At 51.4% G+C, this 17,303-nt stretch overlaps 1 protein-coding gene and 1 long non-coding RNA gene across 2 annotated transcripts; both read left to right on the top strand.

The window, feature by feature from the left end:
- The first annotated feature begins 1,394 nt into the window (after nucleotides 1-1,394).
- LOC133217249 (uncharacterized) lies at nucleotides 1,395-6,509 on the top strand. The gene is made up of 3 exons (XR_009726842.1): nucleotides 1,395-1,531; nucleotides 3,094-3,231; nucleotides 4,687-6,509. It is a non-coding gene; the product is annotated as an uncharacterized LOC133217249 (long non-coding RNA).
- A 3,400-nt stretch (nucleotides 6,510-9,909) lies between these two features.
- Nucleotides 9,910-17,165, top strand: OXTR (oxytocin receptor). Its single transcript, XM_061362497.1, has 3 exons — nucleotides 9,910-9,980; nucleotides 10,190-11,376; nucleotides 15,870-17,165. Exons 2-3 carry the CDS (start codon nucleotides 10,452-10,454, stop codon nucleotides 16,115-16,117), a joined length of 1,173 nt encoding a protein of 390 aa, XP_061218481.1. The 5' UTR covers nucleotides 9,910-9,980; nucleotides 10,190-10,451; the 3' UTR covers nucleotides 16,118-17,165.
- The last annotated feature ends 138 nt before the right edge of the window (nucleotides 17,166-17,303 follow it).

Here is a 17,303-nt window from a genome sequence, read left to right on the forward strand (position 1 = left end):
TAAGCAGTTACTTTTATGCTTGCATTGGGATTTCAACAGATGTGGTCTTTTTGTCCCTATCTCATCTTGTTCTGTGTGACTCTCCTTTGGCTGTACCTGTTAAGCAATTACTTTTATGCATACGAAGCGGCGTGATGAAATGTCAGTGAAGCACCTTTGTTAGTAAGTGATTTTGTATTAAAAATCATGGCAACAAAAATCTTCTGTCACCTGTGTGGCAGGTGGCTCACAGGTTCATCTCTGTCGGGCAGCGGTGGGAGAGGTTCTTTGAGGTGGTTGGTGGCTCTAAGTACACTGGCCTCCCTAAACCACACTGTGATCCCAGTGGATCCACCCAGGCATACGTGGGCACACCAGGATCTCCAGGTGTGGAATTCAACTGCTCCAGGCCAGGGGCTGTGGGTGTCCCCAGGGAGAACAGAGCCTTGCTGGGGTTTGGCTGCTTTGGGGACAGGGATGTGTGGTCCAGCAGGTCAGGCTGGCACAGCAGCCCTCTCATTTCATCCCTGCAGGGATCTGGAAATCCCCTGGTAACTGTGAGCTCAGTGTGTTGTGTCTGACTGTGGCTAGAAAGGACCTCGGTTTTTTTTTTAGGTTGACATCTGAATCATGTCTCTTTTTATAGCCAAGCAGTTGGGATGCTGATATTGCAGCTCCCAGCCCAAACCCAGCGCCTGCTTGGGTTAACGGCCATCGTCATGCGGGGCACAAGAGAACATATTTTGTTCCTTTCCCAGAGAAGCAAGCCTCTCTCTGGGGATGCTCTTTGTGCACAGGCTCTGCTCTCACAACGGGATCCTGCGAGCAGCCCTTGCTGCTGGCCAGGGATGGGCTCCTACTCACAGGGCTGCACTAACCAGGCTACAGCCCCTGTGTGCACTGCACTGTACTGCACTGCGCTGTGTCTGCACTGGGGGCTGCAGCTTCAGCTGCCCAAAGAAAGGCAGCAAGATGATACATTGCACAGTTGTGTCTTCCAGGATGCTACATCCCCATCACTTGGAACAGCTTCCACTGTTCAGGAGAATCCAAGTGGGGCTTTGAGCAGGTCTTGAAGGCCTCTGTGACTGAGGATTTCTGTGGCTTGGGTCTGCATAGCAAATCCATGCGTGGCAAATCCATGTACAGCTCTCATCCAGGGTATGCCACTGCCGGTAAGGCTCCCAGTTCCCATGTTTCATGGCAGATCAGCCATTCTCCATCCTCTGTGCTCTGGAAAGCCTTTGGCAGGGAATCACAACATGCTGTGCTCCTGTTCCCAATTAGTGACAATTAACTAATGAACTGGCTGATTCCCTGTTACCTCGATCATGGGTGACAAATCACAGCTTGGTTTTCTGATTTGCTCATTAATTGCTGCATTTGTTTGTTCAGTTGTCACTCACACCAGTTAAGACATCTTTGGCTGCTGACCCCTTTTAATGGAGCTAGGAGTTAACCAGTGATGGATTGCATTCACCTGAGGGCAGCTCCATTGCTGACCTGGCAGGAAAGGCTGTGATTTAAAAGCCTGCTGAGTATGTGTAGATAGGTAAGGAATAATTGGTTTATAAAAAAATAAATCATTTCTTTTGCACTCAGTTTGCACAAGTGAAAACTGCTGCACATGTAACATTGGGGCTTTTTGGACAAATTGCTGCTGTCTTGTACTCCATTGTTTTGGCTTTTAAAGCAATGGTCATACATGAGAAAAGTTTATTTAAGGTTTAAAAAGCCCACCCAGACACATAAAATAGAGTGAAAAAATGATGATTACATAGCTTGATCTGTTGGAAGGACCATTGTGACTGGACCCTTTGTCCATACAAGCTGTTGTGGCTCTGTGGGAATCAGTTTGAGGAGGGTCCCATCCATTGCAGAGCTGGGGCACTGTGCTGCAGTGAGTTAACTCTTGCCCAGTGTTAACAGGCATTTTAAGTGGAATATCAGCAGAAGTATTAATTTTGATATTAGGAATTTTTCCAGTCAATGCCTTTCTTTATAAAACAGCTTTTTAACTTCTGATGTTAAAAAGGATGCCTGAGTAAAAGTCACCCACGGTGGTGTTTCAGTGTGATCTTTTCATTTTGCCACACTCAATGCCACTGGTTGAATGCAAAAGCACATGCAGGTACTGTTGTTTTAGTGGGAACAGCACTGTGATCCTGCCTTGAGAAGCAGGGATCAGCCCTGCTGATGAGAGACCCAGAGCTAGCAAGGTAACCAATGTGTGAGATGAGAAAACAGAGTGTGGAACTGTGTGAACACACAGAGCATGAAGCATGCAATGACTGGGGAGAAATGCATGTGGTCTTTAAAACTTAATGCAATAATCCTGAAGAATGCTTTTAAACCTGCCTGTTCAGTGCATGCTGTGGTTTTAGTTGGGTGTCTTGTGTTTTTGCAGAAGTGGTTTATGCATTTCAAGGTTTCAGCTGAGAAAAAGATTCATAATAAGTTATTCTGTATTAGTTTAGACACAGCAGGAGCATCAAAGAGTACCTGCCTGGAGTGATAAAGACTGAGGAAAGGTAGCCCACTATTCCCAGGAGGTTTGAGCTCTATCTGCTCAAGTCCTGCAGGCACTGCTCCTGCCTTTGTGAGGTTTTCCTGGAGCTGTCGAGCCCCATCCCACAGAGCTGGCACTTCGTACAGGCATACGTACCAGGCATACGAAGCAGAGCTGTAGAGCCACTTCCATGCACTGGCCAAAAGCAGCTTACATCCTGCATCCTGTGTCCTGCATCCTGCATCCAGCATCTGTATCAGGTTCTGCTCTGAACCTGAGAGACTGCAGCCAGGGCTGGGTGGCTGGAGCTGAGGATGCAGCTGGTGGGCTGTGCGCCCCTGCCATGGACCTGCGGAGGCTGGAGGTGGGCAGGGGACAGGCAGGGTCCATGGTGTCAAGGTGACTTCTCCAAGGACTGTGTATTTGACAGCAGGAGTTAATAATCAATGATCCTTTGGTGTAAGGAGAGTCCGTTTTGCTAGAGCAGAACTGGAATGCCTTACCCAGGTGCAGGAAATCAAACCGTCATCACTGTTGGGCAAGCCTGACACCAGTCACTTTCTGTTCAGAAGGAAGAATAATCATGTTTTTTCACTCCCTGGAAGTGGAGGAGTCGCTGCGAGTGCTCTGAAGGAGAGGACCTGAATTCAAAGTGATTCTAACAAATTGGTGAGCTGGCTCAAGATCAAGCACCTGAAAGTAAATAAAGAGAAGGACAAATCACTGACTTCAGGAAAGAGGAGGTAAACACATTACTGCAAAAGGGGAATAATTACCGAGGCAGCAAAGGTTGCATAAATGGAGCTGGGCTTCATTTTTGGAGCTCACTGCCCTGGTTAATTATTTGACCCCACAGATGCATTCCTGGGTCCTGGGCAGGTATTTGGTGTGAGAGAAATGGCACAGGAGTCAGGGACTGGGGTGTATAGAAACATACACTTGCACACACTGTATGGGTATTTCTAGGCATATGCCCAATTCTATACTCACATACACGCACACAGGCATGCATATATACTTCATTATCCTGGGAAGGACTGAAGTCCCTTTTGTATCCCTCAGCATAGATTTTGTTCAAGTAGTGATGAGCAGCAAAGTTGATTCACTTTCTTTTACATATATATTAATTGTATAATGTACATTAGGCAGATGCATTTTGGTTTTGTTCTGGCTTCTCTATCTTTACGGTAACAAGGTAAGATGTTCTGCTCATATCACAGTATCACAGTATGTTAGAGATTGGAAGGGACCTCAAAAGATCATCTAGTCCAATCCCCCTGCCGGAGCAGGAACACCTAGATAAGGTTACAAAGGAACGTGTCCAGGCGGGTTTTGAAGTCTCCAGAGAAGGAGACTCCACAACCTCCCTGGATGCACCTCATTTTAATGGACAAAACCATTCCTCTATAGCTATTTGTGTGCATAAATTGAAGCTCACTGTATGGGGCCAGTGCTTGCACGTCATGTGCTTGGTGTTTGATGAATGATTCATAGCTATGTGTACGGAAATATTTAGTTAATATCTCAGATGTCAGGAAGCGATGCTCAGTAATACGTTGCTTTGTACCTTGGTTTTGCAGGTCCCATATAACTGGTTCCTGCTGCACATGCCCTTTTCTGACAGCTGTTTATCAGCATCTTGGTTGGGTCGAGGCCACATTGTCTGCCCAGCATATCCGTGGGCACAGCCATATCCTCCAACTTGGAGCAGCCTCAGGGTGATGGAGGCAGGGTACCGGATCCCACTGGAATTGTTCTGCTTTTTATTCCTCCTTGCTGACAAGTGAGATTTCAGGGCAACTGGAATAAATGAGGTTACACAGCAGCACAGTAAAAAACAGTCAAACAAGCAAAAAAAGTAGTAAAAGTATTATATAATCTCCCAACAGCTTGAAACTGGAGACCCTTTGTATATATTATGTATATGTATTTCCACCATCCTGTGTTAGGCCAGCTTGTTATTCTCAGGGTCTGTGCAGGCTCCATTGATTTTTATGAGCTTTGAGGCCATAATGAGATGAAGCAAGAAGCATTTTAGCATGAACAATGTCATTATGGAGCCATGTAAAAAACCCCACAGCCAGGCAGGTTCAGCTCCTGCAAGAAGGTGCATGGTGAGAGTGTTTATTACCCTTAGCAGAGGTTATATACGTTGGGCATAGCCCACGTAACCCCTGACACCCTTCCTCTCTCCCCAGGGCAAATGCCCTGTGGTCCCTCCCCTGCCTGTAACAGGTACTCCCAAGCCTGCACATGACAGGGAGAAAATGGGAGCATGTGGGTTTCCCTGTAGAAACCCTGGGCATCTGCCTTGTGACGGTCTGCCACAACCTAAACTGGACCTTCTGGATTATCAGATCAGCCTAGATTATGGGATCAGCATGACCAACACCCTACTCTAGTTTTAATAGGCTTAAAATCACTGATTCGAATAGAGCATTGCTACTGTATCCCAGGGGGAACTGGGCTCTAGGGCAGGAGATGGCATCCTTCTGCATTCCTTTGCACTAAGCAAAAAACAAGTGCATCTTCAGAGGCTCTGGTGGGGATTTTTATTTGCAATGCTGCAGTATTAATGGTAATGATTATGGAAATCAGTGCTGGGTTAATGCCAAGAAATTCAGGCTCTTTTTCAAGATTTTATTTCCAAAAATTGAGTGAGCATAACTTTGGGTTCTGCACTGGTGCAAGCAGAGGATGGAGGGTTTAAATAAATAAAGGATTTCTTTGACAGAAACTGTTTGAATCCCATGAACCTTATAGTGACATGGTGTAGAAGCATCTTAACACTAGGTTCTTTGAGCAAGTTCAGTGTTCCTAGATAAACGAAAACAAGGGAAAAGAAATGCTTTTGATACGTGGCGTGAATTCATGGAAATTCTCTTTCTCTACTGCAAACGCTTTCTAAAGCTTGAATGAGTCTGCAGCATCCAAGTTGTTCCTCCCCTCTTGCTGGTCTGTGTGCAAGTCAGCTTTCCTGGCTTGTTTTTCCCTCCCAGTAATGCTTTGATGATGTAGTTTCCAAAACAAAACAACAGCTATCAGAGCAGCCCTGTGCAGAGCCCCAACAAGAAGCCAGTTTGTGCACTAGAGCAGGAATGCTTGATGACAATGGGCTTCTGCTGTATTTTTCCATGAGCTTATTTACTACAGGCAATCTGAGGACTACTTTTGGGGGTTAGTTTGGGGTTTTTAACTAACAAAAAGACATACCATGGCAAAAAGCATGGTTTATGCAGTCAGGTGATGCAACCTGTGGTACGACATTACCAAAGAGTTTAATAGTACTTTACCAGCATCTTAAATTGATATGTAGCACTGTGCTATGTTGTCACTGATCAGCAAACTCATTAACACAATGAATATTGAATAAGTGCTCAAGATCAAATAATTATGTGCATTGCTTGTGTTTCTGTTTTGTCACCAAAGACTCATTGACTCAAGTAGGGTAGGTTTTACAGTACTTACTCTCAGTATGAAAATCTGTATACTAGCTGGGTAGCTATGCAGGAATCATGCTTGGGATTTACTCATGCACACATTTAGGAGACACTCATAATTATCTCTGTCCTTAGTATAGTCCCAAACCTTATCCAACACCCATGACATTCAGCAGCTTTCTACTGAAGCACTAATCTGCCTTCTCCAGGGAGGGGCATGCATGCGACTGCACATCTCTGTATTTTAGTGAATTTACCAAAGTTGGGTCTCTTGCAGACTGAGTGCAGGGGGTGAGGACTAGGAAAAAGCTCTAGGATAAAGAGAATTTCCCATGCAAAACCAGCCAGATAAAATATCCTGGCTTTCTTGCTCTCACTGCTTGCGATGGGCCACATCCATACACAAGAGTTCCTGAGCGGCTGCAACTCCAGCTGTAAAACAGTGGCCTGGAATTGAAGTTTTGCCAGACCTCTTGTATCATGGGGACTGTAAAGTTGGATTCAAGATAGCTATTGGAAAAACAGCTATTTCAGATGCAGCAGTAAACTGAAATGCAATTAAATTTAGCTTGATGCAGTGTTTGTGCTTTTGATTATTCCAAAGCATGTTTTTTTCTAAATAAAAATGTTTCCAAGTGTATGAATTTTGAAAGCTGGGAGGAGCTGGGGGTGACTCAGAAAACCCTTTCATTCTCACAGCATTCTCTGCTGTAAGATCAAGTGTGCTTGTTTTTCAGTTGTGGGGCAGCCACAGCTTTGCCTGAATAAGAACTGAGGGGCTGCAAGGGGCCACGAGCATCTCCTCCTGCTGCTGGATGATGTTGGATGTTGCCCCAAGCCCCCAGTGTCCTGTTTGGCATAGATGAGGTTTTTGCTACCGCAGTTCCCTTCACTCTCTTCCCACTGCAGGCAAAGGGAGTGGCCATTAAAACCTCATGGCTGGATCCTTCAATCCAACCAGGACTAGACCCCAGCTGTGGCCATTCAAAACCCATGGAGAAGCTCTGTGAGGCTCATGTCTATCCGTGAGGCTGCTTTCCCACCACCACTGTGCCCAGGGCTGTGCCAGCACAGCACTGACCTTGTTTTCACTAAGTGCCTCTTTACTGAGCCCCTCGTGGGATTCTGTACTTGGTCACTTATGTGAGAGGACTGACGTGCAGACGGAATGATGAAATCTCAGATTGGACTCTCACGCCTCGATGAAGGGAAACCCCCAGCAGCGGTGTCTGCCAGTACAACAGTTTCCATTTGCAGAACCAAAGCTGTTCCCTCGCTGCACAGACACACACAGCAGGCAACAACCCCACACAATTAGCAGTAAAGCATTTTAATTCCACATAGTGACAGCGTTGAACTTGCTGGCCAGCTCCATGAGCTGCATCACCCGCTGCAAGAGGGCCCTTCTTCCACTGCACGGGCACTGGGATAGTGGGCTCTGGCCGCAGGTACCAGCCATGCGGCACAGAGCTGTGGGTCGGTGCTATGGTTATTTGCTCAAATTAACATTTATATGAATGTGAACTCCTATGGCAGCCGCAGGGTGAGTTTATTTTGACTGGATTTAATGGTTTTGAGAACCAGTTGGAATTTTTCCCCTAGCAGAAGTTGAGAAAAAGAAAATAAACCAAGGAAGGTTGAAAAGGAATAAAAAGCCTCTTTTTTTCTGCTTATGGATCTTTTGCTGCCTGTGCTGCATGCACAGTTTGAAGAGCACCCTCAGCAGCTGTGCTCATCACCCGTGAACCACACAGGGCACTGGGGAGCTCTGGAATGGTCAGGAAGGAGGAAGGTTCTGGAGCCATCCTGGGAGAACTGGAAAAGCCCTCATGCCTCTGTGCAGGTCTGGGCTCCAAGGAGAGCTCCAAATCAGGCAGTTTCCATGCAGGGTGTGATCATGGGCAGCCCTGGAGAGCAATGCTGCAGGCTGGAGCGCTGCCGGTGGGCAGCAATGGCTAGGCTGCCTTGAGAGCCTGGACCTGTGCTGCTGGAGCTGCTGAGGAGCTTGTTTGTTGGTCTAGTAAAGCAGACAGGAAAGTGATGGACACGGGGAGCTGTTTGTATGCTGGGAGTGGGGACACGGGCTGCCCTGTCACAGCTGGTGGGAGCACAAGCCCCCGAAGCATCTGCACTGCTTGAAATGCAGTCCCTGTTTGGGTGTGGAGGGATAACGCTGCAGCCCCTTCCATGAGAGAGCAGAGACCGTGGGGCTGGGCTGCGCCTTGTATAACCAGCTCCGTGCTCCCCGCTGCAGCTGCAGTGCTCCCATCCAGCCTCCGCTGCCAGCAAGGCAGGGGAGGACCCTGCCGCTGCAAGTGCAACGTGAGCAAAGGGCCCAGCCTGCAGCCAAGACACTTAAAGTAAAACTAATGAAAACCTTCCGTGGCTTAGCCTTTTAATCCAAAGTTCAGGGCTCAAGGCGTATGATCCCTCACCTCACCAGTGCGCGGCTCACGGAGCCAGCCGCTCCTGCGCCTCTGAACCACACACAGCTGGCAGCGCGTTAGAAACAGCCCTGGGAACAGGCTGACACTGGCAAGGGAACAAACAGGATGAATCCTAGGAGAGCTCTTTCACAGCTTAGCATTGATGATTCACTATTGCAATAAAACGTATTCTGCAGTTACACACCATGCTTTGAGGCACTAGGCTGCCACATGTCTGAGCAACACAATTGGCATAAGCCTCTTTTCTGCATTAGGAGCCGCTCAGGTCTGGTTTGTGAAGCAATGAGTGCCTGTGTCATTGTAAGTGACACATCATCTGAGGGTAAACAGGAACACTGTCTGCTCTGTCTCACCTGAGGTGGGTGTCTCACCAGTGCTGCTGACCCAGACAGGTCCCACAGCACTTTTACCATCATTCTGTGCCCTGCAAGACACTGAAGGAGCCGTGCAGAAGCCAAAGGCAAGCCTCTTCTTGACTTCACTGGAGCCAGGATTTTACCCAGTCACCTCCTCCTTCAGAACTCTCCCAAAAAGGCAGAACAATGAAAAAAAAAAGCCTTGCACATGGTGAGCTGTTATCCCCAGCGATTCCCACAGCAGTTTTATTGCCTGAAGGAGGAAGAACGTGAACCCTGGAGGGAAGAACTTGCCAAAGTATGTATCATTTCTACATCTTGCATGGAGCTCAAGGTTCCCAAAACCTTTAAAAATAACTGCAGGGATGTTTATCCAAGGCCTAAGGCTCAGCTAAGTAGAGCTGGAGATGTGGCTTTCTGGGGAAGGCAGCACAGGGGAATGTGCATCAGTGTGCTGGATCTGCTTGGAGCTTGGGGGCTGCAGCAGCCAAGCCAGAAGTGTTCTTGCAGAAGCCAGATTTTTGGTTAGAAGGCCTGCGAGTGACCCCTGCTCTCCTGAACATTCCTGCCTGCACTCTTTATGTCCCTACTGCTCTGTTAGGGTGGTGGAACCACAGTAAAAACGGTGCCATGTGCTGCTGAGCTAGTGGCACTGATTGCAAACAATGTTAAACACAGCCACCTTGTCCTCTTTCATAGGAATGGTTTAATGATACTGTAAAATACTCCTGAAAGAAAAAAACAGTTCCTGGTGGTTGTTTAACTGCCAAGTAATGAAAGCAGGAGCCTCCTGGTTGCATGAGGCTGTGCTGGTGGATACAGTGGGACTCTGCTGCGGTGGCCGTGACAGGCTCCAGCAGTCAGAGTGCAGCTCCCGGCGGCACTCGGAACCCCCAGACCAGAGCGGGCAGAGCTTGGGGAGCAGCGCCCGGGGCTCGGGCCGTGCCCTGGCTGTGGTCTGATACATCGCGTCTGCTCCCGGCGGTTCTGCTCTCCCCAGCCCCGGCCTGTGGCTGCAGGACCGGCGGCTGCAGGGCCGAGAAGGGTGATGGGCGCTCTCCCACCCCTCCACGCTTCGCACGCCCGGGGGGCTCGGGGGTACCGAGAGCGCCGCCCGCCACCGGCTCTTGCAGCCCCCGCCCATCACCGTGGGACCCGCCGGCAGCCTCCGCGCTGCCGCTCCCTCTCGCGGCGGCCGCTCCGAGCGCAGGCGGGCGCTCCCGGGCCCGGCGCACGGCAGGGTCCGGCGGTAGGAGCGGGACCCCCGAGGGGCTGCTCGCGGGAGCCGGCGGCGGCGGGAGCGGGGAGGGTGCGGGGATGGGGTGCGGAAGGAGGTGCCGGAGATGGGGGTGCGGGTGCGGCAGCGCCGGGGGGGCGGGAGCGCTGCGCCGGGGACCCTGCGTGTCCCGACCCTTCCCGCTGATCCTCCTCCCGCGCCTTGGTTTTGTCTGGGGGCAGGAGCCTGCGGGAGCGTCGGGAGCCCGGGGAGGGGCCGGGGTGGAGCCGGCGGACAGCCCTCAGCCCAGGGCACGGGCACCGGGACAGGGACAGGCAGGGACGAGCGCTCCGGGGGAAGAGGCAGAGCAGCCCTGCCCGCCGAGGTGAGCGGCGGCGAGGAGAGCGGCATCGGGGACACGGCTGCTTCAAACGGGGACGCGTTCGCAGAGGATCTGCCACCCACCCTCTCTGCTACCAGGCTCTATGTGGGACGGAGCTGGCCATGGAGAAGTTGTACTTGGCGGGGAGCAGCATATGGACCATCAACAGCTCTCTGGGGAACGGCAGCCTCCGCATGGAGAACCAGACCTCCGGGAGGAACAGTACCACAGACCCCCTGAAGAGGAACGAGGAGATGGCCAAGGTAGAGGTGGCAGTCCTCTGCCTCATCCTGTTCCTCGCCCTGACCGGCAATCTGTGCGTGCTGCTCGCCATCCACACCACCCAGCAGAAGCAGTCCCGCATGTACTTCTTCATGAAGCACTTGAGCATCGCTGACCTGGTCGTGGCCATCTTCCAGGTGCTGCCCCAGCTCATCTGGGACATCACGTTTAGGTTTTACGGGCCAGATTTCCTTTGCCGGTTGATCAAGTACTTGCAGGTAGTGGGGATGTTTGCTTCCACCTACATGCTCTTGCTGATGTCCCTGGACCGGTGCTTGGCCATCTGTCAGCCGCTGCGGTCTCTGCACAGGAGAGCAGACCGGGTCTCTGTTCTCCTCACCTGGCTGCTGTGCCTGCTGGTCAGCATCCCACAGATCCACATATTTTCTCTGAGGGATGTAGGGAATGGGGTTTACGACTGTTGGGCAGATTTCATCCAGCCCTGGGGATCTAAAGCCTATGTCACCTGGATAACCCTGATGGTCTACATCATCCCTGTGTTGATGCTGAGCATCTGCTATGGCTTGATCAGCTTCAAAATCTGGCAGAACGTGAAGCTTAAGACAGCTCATGGGCCCAGCATGAGCTCCAGCTCCCACAGGGGGACAACATTTGCCAGGGTCAGCAGCACCAGGCTCATCTCCAAAGCCAAGATCCGAACAGTCAAAATGACCTTCATCATAGTGTTAGCTTTCATAGTGTGCTGGACTCCCTTTTTCTTTGTGCAGATGTGGTCTGTGTGGGACATGAATGCTCCGAAGGAAGGTATGTTCTCTCCCTTCCCATAGCTCTGTGTTTGCATGGACTGCTTAGCTCAGTGGCCGTGGGGACACCAGCAGCAGACTCACAGGCTGCAAGTGGCAGCCAGAACCTCTGCTCCAGGCTGGGTCTCAGGGGGCTGGGAGGGAGGCAGGAAAAGGCCCTGAACATGGAAAGCCCACCCGACAGGCAGCAGTGTCTGAGCCTCAGCTTCCCCAGGGGAAGCAAGGGCTGGCTGAGCCCGGGCAGGTTCAGGGCCACCACAGCTCAGGTTTGGTCAAGCTGTGTGGTTGTGGTGGCCAGGGAGGTTTTTCACTGTCCCCAGGGGTGTGATCTCAGCCCTCTGGGGTGCTCTGGGGTCTGTGGTGGTTTGATTGCCCAGCCGGGTGCTGGGATGAGCCAGGAGAAAACAGCAGCATTAGTGCCCAAGTTTTCTTCTTCTTGTTTTGTCCTCACTGACTTCTTTGCTTTCCACTCTTTTGCCCTCTTTTCCCTCTCCTCTTCTCCCGTTTCCATCCACCCTGGACCATGTTGCTGTTACTTTATCTCTGACCGGAGCATGGTTTGTGCAGAAAGCCACTGATTTATGAGCAAAGGCTTTTCCTAAAGGATGTGGTGTCACTGATTTGTCATTTCTTACACTTGGCGCTGGCTGCTCCTGTCATCACTAAGGCTGAGGCAGAGTAAAATACATTAGTCTCACACACTTGTAGCTGTGCAAGTCTGTGCTGTCACCCGGTGGAGGTGTCTGATGGTCCCTCTGCACCTGCAAGGAAAACTGCTTGGGAAAGCTTAGAAGAAAAACTCTGCACAACTTTGTGAGGTGGGAGAAAGGGAAAAAAGCGCCTCCAGGGATGGCAGCTCTTTGGGATGCTTACCAAGCTCAGCAGAGATGCTGACCCTGGCGATGCCAAGGAGGGGTGAGGAGCTGCAGCCCCCTCCTGGCTTCCCCAGCAGCCCTGCCACAGCAAAGGGCTTCACAGTGTAGGGCACAGTTCGCTTACGCTGTGAACTCTTTTCCCTTCTTTAAGCCTACCCCTGAGCTCTGACCCTCATCTTTTAACCTTGTGTGTGGGAGAGCCTGATGTCTCCTGCAGCCCGCGCATGCCTTGTCTTCCTGGGTCAAAGCTGGCAGGAGCCGAGCGGGCTTACTTCGCCTTCCTTGCGCCTCTCTGCGCTTCTGTTCCGGGCGGAGGAGCACAGCTCTTGAAGCCTCCCTCCGTGCACCCTGCGGCCGGCTCGTTTTCCACCTGGTTTAGGCTGTTTAAACGTCCAGTTTCCAGCTCACCCTGGGGTGAAGCAGCGTCTCTCCCCTTTGCTGTATTTTAAACCTGCAATCTCGAGGGCTTTTGCCTGACGCATCAGCAAACAAACCTCTGCCGCTCTGCTGGTTCCTGCGGCGCGGAGCAGGGGGTGCCCAGGGGCTCACAGATCGCACCCTTCCTCCTGCTCCGGGAACTTCCCTTTCTCGCTCTGTGCAACTGGCTCTGCTATGCTGTTCCTTTTGATTTGCTGTTAGGTTGAGAGGAAAGCTCCAGCCCTGCCGAGTTGTAACAAACTCCCCTCTCCGTCACGTTTCCATTGCTCGGGAGCCCGTATCTGTTGTAAAGGGTGGGAGTTTGGTGTTCATGGCACAAGGAGGAAAAGCTCGGGTGGGTTATTATGGATAGCAAAAGCCAGGAGACCCCAACCCTTCCTCCCAGGCCCACCCTCCTCCTCCTCACTGTTTGCCCAGAGGCAGGGTCAGACCTCTCTGCAGAAGAAAGAGGCTTTGCCTGCAGTGTTCCAGACAGTGTTGTCCTGCATCCCGCATCTCTTTCCTTTGCACCGAGGCTCAGGCTGCCTCAGCTGGGCAGTGTGGCGGGGTGCCTGACAGAGGTGTACCCAGCAGGAAGGGAGTTTGGCTGTTTCTTACCTTGTAGGCAGCATGGGCATAGCATCAGGGAGGAATGGAAGCTGGTGGGCAGGGTGCTCAGGCACAGGCAGGCTGCACCCTGGGAGATGATGTGTAGATCACAAAGGCTGTGTGAGGGAGGGTCACCTACTTAGGAAACGTTTAGTTTTGTCCACCTAGGATGTCACCAAGGGTGTCCCTGACAAGGATGAGTCTGTTTATACCTTACTGAATCCTAATTAGTGCTGAGCAGGGGCCCTACAGTTTTGTGTGCATTGCATCCTGGAGCGTGGTGAGATGCAGATCTTGGGCATTAGCAGAGGGATGCAGGGTGCTTGGTCTGCCGTGGGTACAACTCCAATGCTGCTCAGGGCTGTGCTTTCACCTCTGCAGGGTGAGAAGTCTGCTGCAGTTTAGCATGTGTTGGGGGTAGAGATAAGACTGTCAAGAAAACAAACAGAGGGAGCCCTCCTTTCTGAGCTAGCAAAGTGATGATCAGAGAGGGCTCACTCCGCTAATACCGATCCAGTAGCTTTATACACGAGTCCTCATCACTTCACAAAACAGCTTCAGTGAAATAAGGCAAGTGAGGCACAGAAGCTGCACCCCTGCCCCTGCTGTGCCAGTGTCAGCATGGGGCTGGGGTCCCATGCTGCTGCCCACCTGCCTGGCCCCAGTCCTTGTCTCCCCCAGCCCTGCTGTCACCCTGCCCCGCACACCAGTGATCTCCACCTTTGCTGGCCATGCAAACCTACAGCCCCTGTAAGTGTGGGTTGAAGCTGCACTTTATGGTTCAGGTGCCAGCTTCAGCACCGGGGATCCTTCATAGACCATTGGTTATAGCGAGGTTTCTGTTGCGGGCACCTTACAGATAATATACATTTCATGTGGCATTTTGAGCTTTGAGTCAGAGCTGGCTTAAAGCACCCATGAAGATAATAGCAGGGCTGTGAAGCAGCGTAACTGTTATATCGATCCTTTAATCTTGGGAGCTGGTGTCCTGAAGCGTGGGCTGTGAGTGATGGCATCTATCTGTTTGTGGGAATCAGTGAACAATCCTCAGTTCATCTCTCCGCTGTAGCGGTGTTGGCAGCAGAGGTCCCACAGCACTTCCCAGGCACAGCCTTCTGCCTCCGCTGATCCTTCCTGACAGCAGGACATCCACAGGCCTGCACAGGGGATGTGCAGAGAATGGGGAGAGGGAACATATATAAAGGACAGAGCTTGCTCTTTGGAGCACCTCTTGGGGCTCTCTGGCAGTCCTGACAGAGCAGGGGGAGATCCACACTTAAAACCTGCCCTGCTGTAAACTCCATGAAATTCACTTTATCTCCTGCAGAGAGGGAAGAGCCACAGGGTTTTTTTTAGTAGGTAGAATTGCTGTGGTGTGTTTCAGGTCCTGCACCTAGGATTCGTAAACCACTCCCCATGGATTTCCTTTAGCGTTTGCTTGCAATTAAAAGTGGTTGGACCAGACATCACTAGAGCAGGAATTATGCATGAGTTGGCTAAAGGTGAATCTGGAATGTAGCATTCATTATTCACGCTTCTTCTCTAGTTTAAAAACTGCAAGTGAAGTTTTGCAGAGGCAGAAAGGGGCCAGAAACAGCCAAACATGTATATGCATCCTTACTGCTTGTGTCCCCTGAGAGCACAAGGAGATGAGAGGATGGGCAGAATAAAAGCTCTGTTCCCTGCTCCTGTCTGACTGCCATGAGGGTGTGAGTCCCACCGTCCCTTACTCAGCTGGTGGTGCTGATCTGACCTCTCTGGTGGACAATTGGGTACTTTGTGGGCTGGGAATGAAGAGGAGCAGGAGCTGGGGACTGGAGGTCCTGGCACCCTGCTGTCACTGTCCCCAGCACCACGCTTGCAGCCAGGAGCCATTGCCATGCTCCCAGGCTTCATTACTGAAATGGGAATGGCTGTCATTTTCCCTGGCAGAGCATCGTATGGGAAAAACTAATTTGGGGGAAAGAAAAACTCTGCTGGTCACCAGGGCTGGGATAGCACTGGGCAAAGATGCATGGATGGGGCAGGGCTAACAGGCACTGTCCTGTTGGCTGGGTTTTGGTGGTGGGGAGAGCCCAGGAGCAGGGGATGCTCTGGGGCCAGGGGAGGGAGTGGCTTCCCCACAGCCCCAGCAGATGGAAGCTGCCACCCTGCGCAGAATTAGCTGCTGGTGGGAAAAAATGTTTGTTCCCATCCTACTCTTTGCTATGGCAACTCCAAGAGGCCATGCTCCCTCCTCCCCGCTTTGGGCATGGTAAGGGTAAACCGTGCAGGTGATGCCGGGGGCAGCTCTTCCTCTTGTGAGGCATTTCCAGGGTAATGCCAAGCAGCACAGGAACTGAAGGAGAAATGCAGCCTTTCTGAGGGAAAAAACCTTTAAACCCAAATTGCTTAAACCAAACCTTACTTCTCTCCTTTTATTCACCATCTCTTCTCTACCAGTGCATCAGCCACGGTGTTTCTACAGGCAGGGCAGCCTATCCCTGGCATGGGAGGATGTTCCATGCTGGTGGTGTGTGCCTGGTGCCTACTCCCCCAGGGTGCTGGCTCTCTCGCACCATGCCCTAATGCCGATGTCCTTTCTGCCTTGCAGCCTTACCCTTCATCATCGCCATGCTCCTGGCCAGCCTCAACAGCTGCTGCAACCCCTGGATCTACATGCTGTACACAGGGCACCTCTTCCACGACCTGATGCGGCGCTTCCTCTGCTGCTCCACACACTACCTGAAGTCACGGCCGGCTTGCGACCTGAGCGTCAGCAAGAAGAGCAACTCCTCCTCCTTCGTCCTCAGCTGCAAGAGCACGAGCCAGAGGAGCTTCATGCAGCCATCCGTGATGTGAGGGCATTGCCTTGTGCTGCCACCGTGCTGCCTTCCCTGTGGAAAGCTGGGATTCGGACAAGCAAGGGTTTTCTATATAAATAGGTGTATACATGTCTGTGTAAGCATGTACAGGTAATATACAGATATATCTTATTTAACTGAGGCAGGAGTGAGGGGAGGATTGCTGTTGTCCAGGTTTCAGTACTGCCTGGGACTGGACACCAGAAACCCACTTCCAAGCCCCCAAATCACTGACACTGGTGGCTTTTAGATACCACTGGGAAGAACAGGTTCTGCCCCAAGCTATCCCACACTGCTGGGGCAGGTGTGCCATCTTCCCATCGGATGCAAGGGGCAGGGTGATAGATGCCGCCCTGGCACACAGCGTTGGGCACTGCCCCACCTCCTCCTGCAGCAGGAACCCCACAGGATGCCAGCATCTGGCTGGGGCAGAGCAGCAGGCACCACGCTCTCAACACAGGTATACTTGCTTTGCTTGAAGTATTGTGTGGCAGAGGCAGCCCTCTCCCTGCATCCCCGCATCCTTGTATTCCTGCATCCCTGTGCAGTGCTGCTCGGGCTTGTCAGTGGCACTGCCGACACAGAGCAGAGCAGTCCTGCCATCATGGGTTAGGGGAGCAGTGGGGACAGGGCTGGGGACAAGCCTCCCACGGGGCAACATTAACTCCTGGGTGCCCCTACCCTTGCCCAGCTCTGCCCCATGTGCCTTGCTCCTGCAAGGCTGTGCAACGGGTCAGCAGGAGCCAGGGGAGCAGACACGACTGCAGGGCCAGGGGATCTGTGCAATAACAGGTTTGCTGAGTGTGCTCTAAAGCTTCTCTGAAGGGAGGCCTGTGGGATTACAGCTGGACTCCATGGGGTTTAACAGAGGAACTCCTGCAGAGACCCCTGAGGCTAAGCTTTTGCTTTGGATTTACTGCAGATTGCATTTAGTCTTTTACACCAATGCAGTTTTCTTGCTCTGTAATGCACAAGGTCATGCTTATGGCATGGATTTTTTATTGTTAAGAAATACCTGTAAATAAAGTTTTCTGACTGCGTCTTAATGGAAAGCGGGAGGGGAAGTGCAGATGGAGCAGTAGACGAAGAAAATGAAGGAAACCGATGGGAAAGAACGCTTTAAACAGAAGACCCAAGTAAGTAAGGATGCTTTTAGAAAGTAATACACCAAGCACTGAAAACCT

This window comes from Neopsephotus bourkii, unplaced genomic scaffold (assembly GCF_033783945.1).
Source record: "Neopsephotus bourkii isolate Nb327-2 ecotype Australia unplaced genomic scaffold, CSIRO-AGI_Nbou_v1 NB_1120, whole genome shotgun sequence".
NCBI lineage: Eukaryota > Metazoa > Chordata > Aves > Psittaciformes > Psittacidae > Neopsephotus > Neopsephotus bourkii.

Excerpts from the sequence above, each read along its gene's own strand:
- OXTR (XM_061362497.1), top strand. The coding sequence starts at position 10,452 with ATGGAGAAGTTGTACTTGGCGGGGAGCAGCATATGGACCATCAACAGC. Across the intron at positions 11,377-15,869 it reads CATGAATGCTCCGAAGGAAG|CCTTACCCTTCATCATCGCC; the intron begins GTATGTTCTCTC and ends TCTGCCTTGCAG.